Source organism: Alligator mississippiensis, chromosome 7, assembly GCF_030867095.1.
Source record: "Alligator mississippiensis isolate rAllMis1 chromosome 7, rAllMis1, whole genome shotgun sequence".
NCBI classification, from domain to species: Eukaryota; Metazoa; Chordata; order Crocodylia; family Alligatoridae; genus Alligator; species Alligator mississippiensis.
Genome location: NC_081830.1, coordinates 20,585,001 through 20,601,159, shown reverse-complemented (window position 1 = coordinate 20,601,159; position 16,159 = coordinate 20,585,001). Strand labels below are relative to the sequence as shown.

The 16,159-nt window shown below is 46.0% G+C and overlaps 1 protein-coding gene across 1 annotated transcript in view; it reads right to left on the bottom strand.

Moving 5' to 3' along the window:
- UNC5D (unc-5 netrin receptor D) overlaps positions 1–16,159 on the bottom strand; it is a 350,696-nt gene that overhangs the window by 65,520 nt on the left and 269,017 nt on the right. The window contains exon 8 of the mRNA XM_059730699.1: positions 7,484–7,516. Within this exon, the coding sequence (XP_059586682.1) occupies positions 7,484–7,516 (33 nt within the window). The remainder of the gene's footprint in view (positions 1–7,483; positions 7,517–16,159) is intronic.

The window sequence follows — 16,159 nt, the reverse complement described above, 5'->3', positions numbered from 1 at the left end:
TGCCTTTTCAAACATGCCGTGGAGCAGAAGGAATCAGCCTTCAGAGTTCTGTGGGCTCTCAGGGAGCTGATGCAATCCCAGGTATTATTTGGGATTTCTGCAAGCATCCATTGCCATTAAGAGAAAAATATTTTTGGTTGGGCATGTAACGCACTCCAAGCCATGCTCACCCCTGGGATTCTGCCTATAATCAAGTTTTTTCAGTTTTGAAACTTTGGTAGTCAAGATCTGCCAAAGCTAATTCGTTAATCTAAACTGGGACTCTCAGCACTTTGTGAGAGATTGCCCAGTCCTGGTGTATAAGATCTTGTGGGATTTGGGACCATGTACCATGAAAGCGGATTCATTGGCAAGGATGCCCAGCATATGGACAAAACATCTTTTAACCGCTTCACAAAAGGAGAGGGAGCTGCAGCTGAGGAGCACACATCTGAACTTGCAATGTTACTGTGACATCTGCACAATCCTGCAGTCACCTGTTAGTAGTTTTGCCCTAACTTTGCTTCTGAATACAACAGGGCTCAAACTGCAGGGATTTACTGAACTTGCATCACACTACAAAATCATATGGGATAACAGTTGCACTGAAAGAGCTTTCATCAGTATCCTCTGATGCTGATACAGTTGTTACAGCTGACTACACTCTTAGAGCATCTTTGCTTTAATATACACATTATAATCTTCTTATATGCCATGCACTAATTTAAAGAAAGAGGTGGTTATATGGTCATGCTGTATATCTTCTACTGTCACAGAGTGTGGTACTTAGATTACCAAGTGTGTAGAACCATCTATAGAAAAAAAAGGTGTATTTATTTTAAACAAAGAATGCTGAAATTAAGAATGAAAAGGGAATTCAAGCCAAGTATTTGAGGAACTGCAGAGTGAAAAGAGTAAATTGCAAAACAGGGTAACGGCACACATCAAAAAGCAGAATTCAGCCTGGTACAGACAGCCAGTAGGCCTCTGCGAAGCAGCTAATATTCGCTTCGGATTCGGCCAATTCAGGGGACAGCGATTCAATTCGGTGATCTGAATCACTGTCCCAATTCGATTTGGCCGAAGAAAGCATTTCAAAGAAAGCGTGAGAATGAACCAGGTGGCCAAACAATTTTAAAAAGAAAGAGGATTGCAGGATACTAAGGTGATATGGGCCAAAAAACGCTAAGTGGGGTATACTCTGTGAGCAAAGCTGCTTTTTCGAGATCACCATGTCTTTATGTAAACTGTCTGACACTTCGCTGACCATCTAAGCTCTACTGAACTTCCCCAAAAGGCACTCCAGCTTGCTGGCATGTGGAGTCTGGACAAGCCTCAAATGTCAGTAGAGATGTGTTTTAGGAGCAGGAAAGGGAAAAGAAAAGAAAATACAATAAAAAGCATTGCCTACCATTGGGTGAAACAGGTGGGCTATTAGCTCTAATTAAGACTGTGCAAATATTTTCTTTTCTTTTTTTTTGATTCAGCAGCCATCCTTATCTTCTCCATAGCTTTGTGGAGGTAGTTCCACTATTTTCTCACCGAAACTATTTAATGGATAGCTGATCCCTGTTTCCTCCCAAGATAAAGCTGAGTTTCTACTGTTGTGGGCTGTTCGGGGAGACGATGCCACCACATCCCCTTGCTCATTACTTTCAGGGAACAACCCATCTCATTTAGCACGGCAGCTGAAGTTTAGAGTTGGCTTCCTCAGTTCCCAAAAAGTACCAAAACACAATGCAGGAGAAACCCTTCTTAGCTAGGTTTGATTTTCTAGTTCTCTACTGAAGCCACTTCAGTCTTGCATCTGTCTGCGCCCAGTGCAGCTAGCAACCTTGATCAACTAAGGCTAATCCAGCCCTTAGCATTAGGTTGAGGATTTTTCAGTGTTATTTTAGTACTTCTCTATGGTGATGGTGTGAGAATCCTAGCTGCCAACCAGAGCAATTGCAGGCTATAATCAACATTTTTGACCCTGAACAATCAGGAAAAGCTCTCACCATTTTTTTTTTTGTTTTAATTCTAGAAATATGAGACGGTCAAAAACATTGGTCTTTTTAATGAAAATGGTTTCCTAGTCAAAAAACTTTTGACAAAAAATCTGGCATTATTATTTTTTTTTCGACAAATCCTAAAAGTTTTTAACAAAATAAATATTTTGAATTTTTTTTCACCTATTTGACAGGAGCCGATTTTTTTGTCTCAATCTGCTCTACCAGAAACAAAATGCCACCGCTATTCCATGGCAGTATTAATGAAGGGGGCAGCTCTCCAAGTTTTTAGATTCTTACGGTTTTTATATATTGCTGTGGGAATTTAACATGTCAACTACTGAATGGAGAAAAAGGGTAGGGTTTGTTTTTTTTTTGGGGGGGTTGCCATTTTTCAGCCAGAAACATCTGACTGAAATGTATCAGTTTTCAAAATGTCATGGTGCATCTTTGTAGGGGTGTGTTGAAGTTGTTGTCACGATGGTGCAGAAAATATGAGAGAGGCAAGAATTCTTATCTTTTTTTATTGGACTAACTGCATGGTTGGGATAGATATAGGCAATCTTTTCAGTATTTAGTACTCTTCTTTAGGTCTCTGGGAGGGGAAAAAAACACAGCAGAGCTAAGCAGCAGATGTGCCAAAAGCTTGACCAGTTTTTTACACAAGCTTTTGGTCCGTCTGCTGCTTAGCTCTGCTGTGTCTGCTTTCCCCTGGGGCCTGCGGAAGGGTACTGTGATACGTGAAAACTTGCCTATGTCTGTCTCAACCAACTGTATAGCTGGTCTGATAAAAGATACAAATCACACGAATTCTGTCCCTGATGTACCTTGTAATTTATTTCAAATTTTAGCAACAAAATAATAAACGGTAGGTGTGTGAAATGTTTATGGGGGTGTAGGTTGTAGCCGTGTTGGTCTAAGGACATAGGCAGACAAGGTTCCTTGGGTGAATTTGATATCTTTTATTAGACCAACCCAAATGGTTGGAGAATAGTTATTAAGCAAGCTTTCGGGTTCAGCCTGACGAAGGGTTTTGAACCCGAAAGCTTGCTTAATAACTATTCTCCAACTATTTGGGTTGGTCTAATAAAAGATATCAGATTCACCCAAGGAAGCTTGTCTGAAATGTTTATGGTTTTCACATTTTTAAGTAAAGAGTTTTATGCGTGCATATGTGTATGTATGTTCAATGGGGAGGCAAAGTGGTGTCAAAGGACAAAAAAATGTTTTTGAAGGCCTGGAGTTGAAAACCGTACAAAAACAGCATGGGTTGAGGGGGGTATTCGTTGTGAATGCAGCCCCATATAATTAGCAGGTTTTTCTCAAATTCCTCCCTGAGTGATAAATCACTGATGTGGACTGAGACATTTCTCAATGACTAGGAAGAGATCATCTCTAGAAATGTTTCAGAACAGGAGAGGAAAAGAATATGAAATGATGGAAAACAAGACTGATTGTATTTGTTCTCAAGGTCATGATATTTCTTAAAAGATTTTACATTTTGAAAATAAAATAACAGTTACTCTTAGTCAGAGACTTGTGGCTTTGCCACAGGTTTGATGCCTTTCTTTTTTTGCTGCTGCACAACGGTCTGATTTTTAAAAAGTCAAATGTCAGGCTCCATATTTTTTGTTTGTTCTTTATCTTGAGCAAAGTGTATCCCAAGTCACGTGTGTTTAAAAACAGGTTTATAATGATCCCATATGGTACCCTGGTGATGTTGGAGCCTTTCATTCCTACTGATTTTTTCTTCTAGGCAAACATAATTATGGCGGTCTTGTAGCCTGTCAAAAGTGGTTGGGAATATCAAGAGGGAACAGTGCTTCCTTTCTGCTGGAGACCCCAAAACTGGACATTTGTAAATTGTTTTAGACAGTTAACCATCTGAACAGGAACTGGTAGGATGTACTGAACTCTCTTGAGTCCCCAGTCCACTGCCTTAGTCCCAAAACTGGCATTCAACCTGTTTCATGCAAAGCCCAGGAACATAAGGGAGCATGAATCAACTATGTGCACATTTTTTTCTCACTTACTTCCCAAAACGAGCAATTTTATTCTTAGGTAATTAACTCCAACTCCATTCCTGAATTAATTTTGTGGGCAGTGACTGCACTGAGTGAATTGAACCAGGAGTAAGTAGTGTGTTATTTACCCGTAAAACTCCAGAAAGGTGGTGTATAGTTCAGGGGTAAAGCAAATCAGTCAACAACTGCATCAGCTTCCCATGTCTTTCCAGGACTAGTGTGAGTTGATGATTGTTTTGAATGTTTACTTCCTTGGAAGCACTTCCTTTATTCATACTTTGACTATAAAAAATAGTGGAAAATCTTAATTGCATTCCTGCCCCTCCCCATTTGAAATGGGCAGTCACTTATATTTGAGGTCAGAATCTGACCTATCTGCACAAATATGCTTCTGCCACAGTCGCACAGGTAATAACTTAGCCCTCGATGTCAGAAGGGGATATGTAAATCTCAGCTTTTTAAAATATTGCATGTCACCTTTTAAAAACTCTTGGGATAAATTCACTGAGCAAATTCCTTAACTGTGTAATGAATAGTTATTTCTGTTTCTAAAATCTTAAAAGTAATGTAGCTTAATAATGTAAGTAACTGATACTCTGATTTGGACGAGGAAGGGTCAGCCAGTTTCAATTCTGAGTTTCCATATATTAGCACAAGACTGCCATGTACATGTTATAGATGCAAATAAGAATAATTAAAGCCTAGGCCCCTGCCACACACTGTAACACAACCCCATGTTAAAGCAGTTAATGGCATCATAAAACAAGGAATAAGCCACAAAAGCATTCCATAAAATTACCACAAATATGGTAATAACCATGTGGTTATATGGTAAGAACTTTGTGGCTGGCTCCTATCACACCATTAATTGAACATGTGGCCAGATGCTCCTGCGAGTCTGGGGGCCTCATGATCCTAGGCTCCCCCTACTCTGGCAGTAACGTATGATGGGCTCTGATGCTCAGTCCCACAATCATGCCTCTTGCCATGTGCATGTGGCATGGCAGGAAGCATGTCTGTGTTGATCACACATCAGATCCCATTGCATTTTTACTTGAACGTCTGCCAGGGGTTCTCATTACAGCAAGCCAAAATAAACCAAACCAGTTTTGTTCATGTAAAACTTATCTTTTGTACGATGTTTATCGCTTTGATTTTAGAAGATAATAAGAACGCACCACAACTATTCCTTAAGAAGGGAAAATGCAACAGCAGAAGTGATTCTTAAGAGTCAAGAGGCAAGGAGAACTTGTAATAGCCAACTATAAATCATTACAAAGCATCACTGTCAAAAGGAGCAAAAATGGCACTTGTCTGAATTTGGGTCTATGGGAAACTGCTGCTTAGAAGCGCTGCCTTTCATCTGTGTTTGGGGCATTGTTATTTCAAGACACTTTCATCTCTTCTCCCCTGTAGCCTCTTAGGGAGGATTTCCTTCCCTTGGGATAAGAAAAATTCAAGAAAAAGGAACCATGGCAATGTTGCTCCTGCGGTTATATGTCCTGTCCCCTGTTCCCCCCTTCCCCCCCAAGGGATTCAACTGAAAAAAAATTGCAGTCAACCAATTACTATTTAATGGTCTGCATCCTCCCAACCCAGACGAGACAGCATCTCTCTTACAGCAATAAGTTTTTATACTTTTTGTTACAAGGTACATGTTTGTGGTAATTGTAGCCTATATTTCACTCCACCTCCTGACATTGTTACACAACATTTATTGAAAGCACATCTGACGGTAATGAAGTTTCTATTAACTATGATTAAGTTTCATAAAGCACCTGAAGATAATTTAAGATGTGCAGAAGCAGAAAATGAAACATTTGGTTTAGTACATTAGGAAACGTAATTGATTAAATTATCTAATTTACAATAAGTGCTTTTCATGAGCGATTCAGGGCCTACATTGCCACCAGTTTGCCATTACAGTTTGCTAGGAGATTTCAAAGATTTCTCTAGCTTCCTCCCTGCTCCCACTTCTCTCTCTGTTCATACCCTCCAGCTACTGGAACTTTTTTTCTCTGTACACCCTTCCTAAAGGATGTGGAAGTCCTAACGGATAGGAAATGCAACTCAAAGCCAGAAAATCATGTACACGGCTTTTTTAGCAAAACGACTTGTTTCTCAATTATCTTCATAATTGACTTTGATTTTGCATCAATGATGATTCATGTAGTCGTAAACTCAGGCCCTGTTTCACCGAACAGCGCCAAACTCTATTTATATAACATACTTCTAACCTCACATCTTAAAGAAACACAGTTTAATTCTCCTAGGAACCGTGTGTACAAAAATTGATTCCATTAAGGTTATATTTTCAATGAACCAGAAATGAAAGCGGTTTGACTGATGCGTTGTTAGGATCCCATAATTAAGTGGGAAATGCACAAATAAAACTGTAGCGTAATAGACTCTGACACAAAAATTACGGCACAGACCCACAGCGTGTGATTGTAGGGGTATAATCCCACTAAAACAAAGATTAGAGAAAGTTACAAGGTTGAAAAATGCAAGCTAACCAGAGCATGCTTAGATTTGCCTTCTATTGGCTTTGGGCTTTGATTAACCCAAGAAACACTTCACAGTTGGAAAAAGTGCAGGGAAAACCTCTTATGCAATGTCACTGGGCAGTCATGGGCTTAATTTTAGGATGGACACCTATACAACTCCGGTGCATTATAAATGGAAAAGCTGAAGGCTAGATGCTTTCAGCCAGTTAAGAGCTCCAGATATCCATGAGGATAACTGCATTTTTTTTCTCGGTATTATGACATTATATTTTTGCAGCAATTTGTGTTTGAGACCTCCAGCCTTTATGACTATAACAGATAACAGTTGGTGATGTTGATTGTGAACCCAAATGATTCTTTCAGAACATGTGTGTATTAGCAAAGCTCAGTCTGTTAAATTGTTTTTACTGAACTTTGTGAATCCCCATGAAAATTATCATTTATTCTGATACCTAGAGTCTGCTATATGAAAGCCTCAGAAAACAGAGTATGTTAGGACTGCCAAACTGTCAAGAAGTTCTGACTCTTGTGTCCACTATTAAGATTAAGAAATCAATTCCAAAATAATAAAACATGCAGAGAAGCCTACTGTTCGATTCACAGGAACAGTCATTTAAAAATTTTTATTCTAAGCTCTATGGGCACATCTACACGAGAGGCTATGGCAATGTAGTTTCGGTGGGCACTAACCGCGATGCTGCCGCTACTGTGCAGTAGGGTCGAAAAGGACCCGTGTGCTGCCGGGACTGCGCAGTACCAGTAGGGACTGCGGAGTCACTTAGTACTTGCTTTAGCAGTACCAACTGTGCAATCAGGGGCACATGTAGACGCGCCCTATCATTACTAAGTCAGGAGAAAAATGCTTCATATAGGTCCACATGTCTTTCATATAACCCTCAGTTCTATTTAGCTCTTAAACAAGTAAAACAATGTCAGCAAAGATGAGAAAGATTATATTTACAAGAGAAAAAAAATAACTTACTTTGGGGTTTTATTTCATGAAGAGGTTTTTTATCTAAAAAGAGAGAGAGAAAGAGAGAGAGAGGGAGAGAAAGTTGCACTTAATAAATGTATATGGAGTGAGTCTATTTCCTATATCACTTTCTGTCTAGTTCTATAAGTGAAACATTTTCTCCTTGTTTGCTGACAATATGAGCTTTTTATCTTGTCTATATTTTTTTTTCATCTTCTTTTAAATCTCTTTCAGGATACTGCTTTGTAGTCATTTTTAGTCAAGTTCTGGGTAGCTAGCTTTCTTGCATTGTTTTTTCATGTTACATATTGTGCACATGTGTAAAGATTATATATATATACAGACAGATTCAGATAAAGTCAGTCAAAATTAAGTATGATTCAGTATGCTACATAGTAGATGCAATGAAATGAATACTTAAAGCAGTGGTTCTCAACCTTTTTTGGCCTCAAGACACCCCTAATTAGACCTATGGCACCCACCCATCTGTAACTTTTGTGAATCGAGTGGCACCCAATTTCAAAAAAATAATTTATACACCATATTACATAGTTTACCTCCTTGCAGGGGGGGCAGGCAAAGGATTGTCCAAGCAGAAACAAGCCTAAGTCTGCACTTATCTACTAACCTTATCTGCTTACACCGCATCTTGTGCCAACCTTCAGAGGATCTGGCAGCACCCCAGTATACCTGAGCACCCTGGTTGAGAATCACTGACTTAAAAGGAAACTACAGCACTTGTAATTATACATCATAACTATTATATATGAGATAATTAGTGCCTATTATGGTATATAGATAGCTATTATATATTACAGGTATGGACAGCTATCAAAATAGGTATTAAAAAGAGCACATATGACAATGTATACATTAGAAGTATCTCTATATAATATATTTACTATTATAAAGGAGGTATATTATACAATATACATAACAATATGCAGTGGGTAATTTCCACTAACTAGATTTCACATAATGTGAATTATATTCATATGAACTTCAACATCATTTGATATTCCTGTGCCTGGTTCTTAATACAGTAGGAATGGTGCTGCTTGCTCGCTCTCTCTCTTTCTCTCTCTCCACAAGGACTTAATTTTTGGTGACCCAGTCCTACAAATTCCTGTGAGTTAGCATGAGTAATTTTCACTGCAGTTCTGTTTTAAATAAGTAGGTAGAAGTTATTCATAAACTGGGTCATTAGAAACAGGTGAGCCCCCATATTCATTAGTATTGCTAAGGCAGGAATTGGGTGGAAGCAATAAGGAACACCGCAGGCGTCGCTGGGTAGAGAACCAGTGGAAGGTTGTGAGGCTTCTATGATTTTGCTTTTAGTTGCAAAAACAATGTTTGATAACTAATTGGGTGTGCTATCTAACTGTCGCCTGACAATTCATCAGGTACCGCTAGCATTGTGTTGGAATCAAGGAAAGATAAGGAACAGCCAGAAACCATCAGGAAGAACAGACAAGGATCTGTTAACGCTTCTTTCCAGTCTGTCATTTTTCTTCCATTCCTGGCTGTTTCTCAGCATTCCTCAAAAATAAAAAGGACTGTCAGTGCTCTTTGGCACTGCTGAATATTTTTTGAGATTGGTCAGGAACACCTGGGACCCATTAGCATCCAAGGCTAAGGTGCATATAGCCACAAAATACCCATCTACATCCCTTATTCAAGAAGCGTGGTTGGAGATCCCTGGGAACACTTAGCATTCTTCAGTAAAACCACAGATTGTGAGAGATTATATGAGAATAGCCAGGAACTCTTAGTATTCATTTCAGGTCAGCAGAATTACCAGGGAACAGTTGCCATTCATCAGTATTCATAGGCAAGATCCAGGAGCTCACAGGGAATATTCAGGAAAGTTCAGTATATCACATTCACAGGGAATCCATCTTCTGTTGAGCAGCTGGAGCTGGAAAAAACAGAGCATCTCCCAGTTTCAAGCCTGATGGATGATTTGGCACCTGAATGCGGGATGTGGACAAAACTCCAGACAGCGCAAATTAGATCATTTGGGTTCTCCGCTAGAAGGGAAGCTCCTGAGGGACCTAACATGACCTGCTGCCCTGGACTGCTAGCAGAAGAGCCTGCTTGAAAGGTCTCAGGAGAGATGGACTTTGCCAGGGCTTGGCTCATTCCTTGCAAAGGAGCTCAGCCCATGGTCAAATGAAGTAAGAGTCAAATGAGATCATCCCATTGTGGGCAGGAGGTCCTGCCTTTAAGAAGGGGCCCAGTTTGCTTATCCCAGAGCATATCCCAAAATGAGAACCAGGGTCTGCCCTCCATCAGGACTCAAAGGAGGTCCTCCTAGCAAGGGAACGAGATCCTGCCTTCAGCCAGGGGTCCAAATAGATCCTAATTAGATGAGGGAAGGAGCAACAGGCAATTGGGATCCAAGGAGCTCATCACTGAGCTGGAGCCAGGCTCTGCCCTCCACCAGGGCTCAGAGGAGGTACCCCTAGAGCGGGAGGAAGGTTCTGCCTTCAAACGGGTCCAATTCATTCCTAATCAGACCTGGGAAGGAGTGGCAGGCGTCTAGGGTCCAGTACACTCATCCCTGAGCCAGAAGGAGGTTCTGCAGGTGTCACAGGACATCCTGCCCAACAAGGTGCTGCCATCCTGTGGTGTTGAGATGGCCAAAGAATCAGACCCAGAAGGTGCTTGCGGGTGGCAGATGAGGCCATGGCACAGCTAAAAACAAGTTTCTGTCCTCACCCAGGAAGATGAGGAGGCCCTGCTGCAGCCAGGCCTGCCTTCAACTAGGGGGTCCAGTGCAGTCACCCCACAGCCGCCAGGTCCTGCCTTTGACCATTGGCCCTATGAAGTCCTGATAGAACACAGGGCACGGGGTGGCCTGCAAGGAGGCTTAAAGGAGGCTCTAAGCAGACCCAGGGCAGGGAGCAGAAGTCCAATCATCCCACAGCCAGAACAAGGCCCTGCTTGGGAATGCAAAGTGGAGGAGGACATCCCACAGGCATGGGAATGGGAGTCACTGCACAAAGGGGAGTGCACATCAGCTCCTGGATGTTGCAGCTGGGAATGGGCCCAGGAGCGTGTCCAGCTCTGCTTCCTTTCTGTAATGCCTGAACATAGCGCTAAGATACATGCTGACGAGGTGTTTTCTCAGACTGGGCAGAGTGAGAGGGGCCTGGAGGGCTGGAGCAATTGATATTCTGCCCCTGCTCCCCGAGGGATGGGCTCTGCCTTCAATCCATGGCCCCCCAAAAGACTCAACTCACAGCTGCAGCGCGTGGGGGAGAAGACGGGCCTTTTCCAGGAGGTGACCCAAGCTCTTGGCCTCAGCACTTGCACAAAAATAGCTTGCCCACCATAGTTCATCACATAAACACCCACCCACATGGCACGCATGCCCGGTCTCTCTCTGTCTCACGCACACTAGGAAGGAGGCTATTTTTCCTGCAGCCTGGGAAGAAAGACAGTGATAAGTACCAATTACTTTCCTCCTTGAGTTCAGGGTGGTAATCAGATGGTCTAGGCATGGGAACTGGTGAAGTGTTTGACTGGATCCAAGCAGAGCTGCTCCCAGGTACAGTCATTTTATTTTAGGATAATCAGAGGCCAAGAGTCAGGCTTCCTGAACTGGGAAAACATCCAGCGGGAAGAAGGGGATGTCTCTCCCCTCAACCAGGCATTTCTGCTCTTTCATGCAGCTGTAGGAGTTAAATCAAGGCTCACTATTTCAATTTGTGCACAGCTGAACATAGATCCATCACAGATTGGTGCTTCCTGGGTAGTTGCAGATTTAATTGATTCAGATGGGCATTCAAGTGGGTCAGCAAAGCAAGCTGTTCATTTGAGGCTGTGTTACTAGGTTTGGTGCAGAATATTGTAGCTGCTGTCCCTAGTGACAAGGATGCCTTCTCATGTGAGTACTTTGCTATTTATAGGGTGCTACAAGATTCTTCTGATTATTGCCCTCCGTTGTGAGAAACACTGTGAAGGAAAATCCACCTTTTCCTGCACCTAAGCTGTGGGCATGGGCACTTGTCCACCCATGTAACAAAATCTACCCTTGCAGAAAAACAGACACCCTTCATACGCAGCTACAGGTGCTGGGACTAGATGTGCATGCAAACAGATGGAAAGATGTCCAGCCCTGGATGTGTCCATCATGCAAGGTCCTTAGAAGCGACCCTGACATAGTACCGTGGTTCAACAGGAGCAGTCAGGTCAGCAGAGCTGCACGGAGGGAGCTGGTAAGCAGGAGCATTTGGCATGCCATTTGTTTCCATGTGCCCTTTCTCTTGCCTGTGTTGGTAGCATGAGTGCCTGGTGCTCGTCAAAGAAGCAACACAATGGGCATGTGGTAGGGAAGCTCCAGTAGGAAGGGGCGAGAGGAGCGAGAGCAGGGGCTGTGGATGCTAGAGTCTTGCCCGTCGCCTGGCACTGCCAGTGGGTCTCTGCCTCGGGTGGCTCTTGGTTTAAGCCAGCTGTGACCTGGCATGAGGGCATAGGTGAGTGTCCCCACAGATGCGAGCCCTCGTCTCACAATCCCCTAACAGGGCATTGCCCTCATCCCGGGTGCTGCCTGGCCCAAGGCTTCTGGGTCCAGCTTGGAAAATATGTTGCGAGGGAGATGGGGTCTGCCATCAGGGAGCGCTGGCTCAGCACTGCCGCTCATCCAAAGAGTCATTGGGTAGGCTGTGTTTGGCTTCATAATGATCCTTCATATGATCCTGTTCTATCTCGTATGATCCTGTTCTGTCATTGCCAGGTGGCTCCTCAAGTCCCATGCACTCAGCCCTTTGCTTACCCAGTGATGGAGGCCTTTCCCAGAATTTAACTTGTGACTTCAGCATGGCATGCAGCCCTCCCCGCATGCCTGCTCCTGGTGTGGTCAGCTCCTTGCACAGCGCTGAGGTCCAGCCAATTGCCAATGCAGAGCCGGGGGTGGCTGATTGGACATCGGGATGATTCACCCCCAGGTGAGCAAGGCTGGCATGTGGCAGGGTTAAGCCCTGCCCTACAACAACCCTCGAGGGTAGGGTGCACCCCATTTGGGGCACCAGGCTGCCTTTTGTACTGCCTTCATCTTCTGTGCATCAGAGCATGGCTCGTCCCTGGGTACGGAGGGGAAGGACTGGGCTGCGCTGCCCTTGGCTCCCTGGTCCCCTGAGACAGGGACTGAGCATGAAGCTCATCAAGCACATGGCTGCATTATGCATGTGGGTACCTGGAGCTTGGCCAGTGATTGGGGCCTGGTGATGTCCACTTGTCCTGGCCACAGGGTCCCAGTGCTCTCCCTTCCCCCTGCCCCAGGTGCAGGGGCAAAGCCCTGAGGAGTACTCAGTGCTGGATGACTCCCAGTACCCTCCCGCTAGATGCTAGCCAAGGCACCTGCTCCTGCCTGCCCCATGGCCAGGATGAGCAGGCACCACCAGGCAGGGATTCATGGGGGAGCTGATTTATGGGAGCATGTTTGTGCTGGGCTGTGACATGCCAGGGTGGCTGCGGGCATTGCTCCCAAATTAGGTGTGATCTGTGGTTGAAACCTGCACTGCCTAAATCACACAGCAAGAGCTGGGAATGTCCATAAAGCCTTCCTGAGACCGTGTTTACCTGATGTCACCGGGAGCTGGCTCAGGGGCCTCAGAGTGTCCTGGTACCCCAGCGGGGCTTTTTTGTCCAGACATGTGCAGGTGATAAGGGCTGGGGCTGGGGGCTGGCTGTCCAGCCCCTCTGGAAATCCCTCCCCAAATGCCCAGCTGAGCGATCACCCACAACCTGTGCCTCAGCCAGGGATGCCATGACCCCACTGTGTTACATCAGGCCACAGGGCTCCTGCACCATAGGGTCTGGGGCATTCACAGCAGAGACAGTGAGAGGTGGTGGCTAGCTCTCCAGGTCATTTTGTAGCAGTCCTGCCTCTGCCCAGCTGGGGTGGGTGAGCCAAAGTCAAAACCCCCACAGCAGGGCTGGCTGGAAGGGGAGGCAAAGGCCTCAACCCTTGCAGGGGAGCCCTTGCCTCTGGGGTGTCAGGCCCCAGCAGAGGCTGAGACAGGGCACCGGGGCTGGCATGGGTCCAGCTCCACGACATGTGGCTCTGAGTCCCTGCAGGGTCCCAAGCATGAGTGGCTGATGCACCGGTCCACTTCCCGCCTGCCCTACCCAGGGGCAGCCCCAGCAGAGGCCTCTGCAGCCTCCTCACATTGTACCTCCAGCCGCAGCCCCTGCAGATGGATGTGCCCATGTGCAGCCACAGGCCCTGCCATGCTCCAGGTAAGTCAGGCACAGAGAGACTTAGGCACAGCGGGAGGAAGCAGTGCGGGGAGTAAATGAGGCCTGAAGGCTGGGGCTTGCAGGAGCTGCCTGAGGCTGGCTCATGCAAAAGGCAGAGGGCAGGCAGTACCTGTGCCCACCCCGGAGCCTGACTCGCCTCCCAGGCTGTCTGACCTGGGCGTAGCACTTCACCACGTAGCCCCCAAAGTCAGGGTAGACCCGCTAGACTGACCTGACTTGGAGCAGAGCCATGCTGCTGGGGCTCCTGGGTGAGGTGCTCCTGCTCTCACCTAGCTGGACCCATTCCCCTGATGGGAAGTGAAAAATGGAGGTTCAGACCCAGGACAAAAACCAACAGACCACGGCACCTCAGGATGGGGCAAAAACCCACTGTGGTTTTTGAGGCTCTCACCCTGTGGCACTTAGTGTCTACAAGGAGGAATCTGCCCAACAGAAGACATGTTACCAGTGTTTCCAGTAGCCGGGGGGCGGGGGAGGAAGAGCATGTTTTTGGAACTAAGTCCCACGCTGCTACATCAGAACTAGTAGAGGTCAAGTCCTGATGAGGGAAAAGTGGGTCTTTTGGTGTGAACAGTGTGACTGGTGTCTTTGTTTATCTTGATCAACATGGGGACCCCATTCAGACACCAAAGCCTCCAGTCTTCATCTCTCTCTTTTCACCTCAGAGGCACCAAGTCAAGGGGTGCAGCCCAGAGATTTGTATATGGAAGTGCTTGCTAGCCTGGTGGGGAGAGTGCTGACCTAGAAGCTTAGTGTTGTGGGTTTGAATCCTGGCCGGGCCAGGTAATGCCCTTTCCTGGGCAAGTTCTTTGCTCTTGTGGCCTGCTGCCACTTCCATTGCTGTGGCCAGAGGCACCGAGTCAAGAGGCGCAGCCGACAAGTCTCCAGGAAGGAGAGCTTGCTGGCCTTGTGGGTGAGGCACTGGCTTGAGACACTGGTGGCATGGGTTCTAGTCCTGTGTGTGTCTGGTCCTGGGTGAGTGATCCTGAGTGAGCAATTGACCTGTGGCCTAGGTGCCCCCCTTGCTGTGCTGTTTGGGTGCACAGCAGTTGGGGTTGGCTTTACACTTCTTCTCAGCAAGCCTTAGGCTGCTGTGCAGGTGCCCACTGGCATGTGGGTACTGTTGCCCCAGGAGTTTTTGGAGGTCATGGGGAGGTCGCCAGGGTCTGGGGGTGTCTGGTTTTGGCACTCCCGGTGTACACATCCAGTGTACAGTGGTCCACTTCTGTGTACTGATTACGTATACACCTTTTAGTCACCGGGAGTCTCAAAACCAGACTAGTAGTACTTCTACATACACATGGACCACTGTACATGTACACCTGGCGACCTCCCTGTGACCTCCAAAAGCTCCTGGGGCAACAGTACCCACATGCCAGTGGGCACCTGCACAGCAGCCTAAGGCTTGCTGAGAAGTGTAAAGCCAACCCCAACTGCTGTGCACCCAAACAGCACAGCAAGGAGGGCAGCTAGGCCACAGGTCAATTGCTCATTCAGGATCACTCACCCAGGACCAGACACACACAGGACTAGAACCCATGCCACCAGTGTCTCAAGCCAGTGCCTCACCCACAAGGCCAGCAAGCTCTCCTTCCTGAGGACCTGTCGGCTGCGCCTCTTGACTCGGCACCTCTGGCCACAGCAAGGAAAGAATCAGGGGGCCTGGGGAGTAAAGAACTTGCCCCAGAGAGCAGCTTACCAAGGGAAGCTGCTCACCATGCCAGGGTGGGATTTGAACCTGTGCTACCAAGTCTTTAAGGCAGCACTCACCCCACCAGGCTACCAAACAGTTCTGGATCAGAAATCTTCGGCTGCTCCTCTTGACTCGGCGCCTCTGGCCACAGCAATGAAAGTGGCAGCAGGCTGCAAGAGCAAAGAACTTGCCCAGGAACGGGCATTATCTGGCTCAGCCAGAATTCAAACCGACAACACTGAGCCTCTAGGCCAGCACTCTCCCCACCAGGCTAGCAAGCACTTCCATATACAAACCTCTAGGCTGCTGCACCCCTTGACTCGGTGCCTCTGAGGTGGAAAGAGAGAGATGAAGACTGGGGGCTTTGGTGTCTTTGAATGGGGTCCCCATGTTGATCAAGATAAACAAAGACACCAGTCACACTGTTCACACCAAAAGACCCACTTTTCCCTCATCAGGACTTGACCTCTACTAGTTCTGACGTAGCAGCGTGGGACTTAGTTCCAAAAACATGCTCTTCCTCCCCCCACCGGCTACTGGAAACACTGGTAACATGTCTTCTGTTGGCAGGGCAGATTCCTCCTTGTAGACACTAAGTGTCACCCAGTTCTGGATGAAAAAAAGCCGTCGGCTGCTCCTCTTGACTCGGCACCTCTGGCCACAGCAACAAAAGAGGCAGCAGGCCGCAAGAGCACAGAGCTTGCCCAGGAGACCAGCTTACCTAG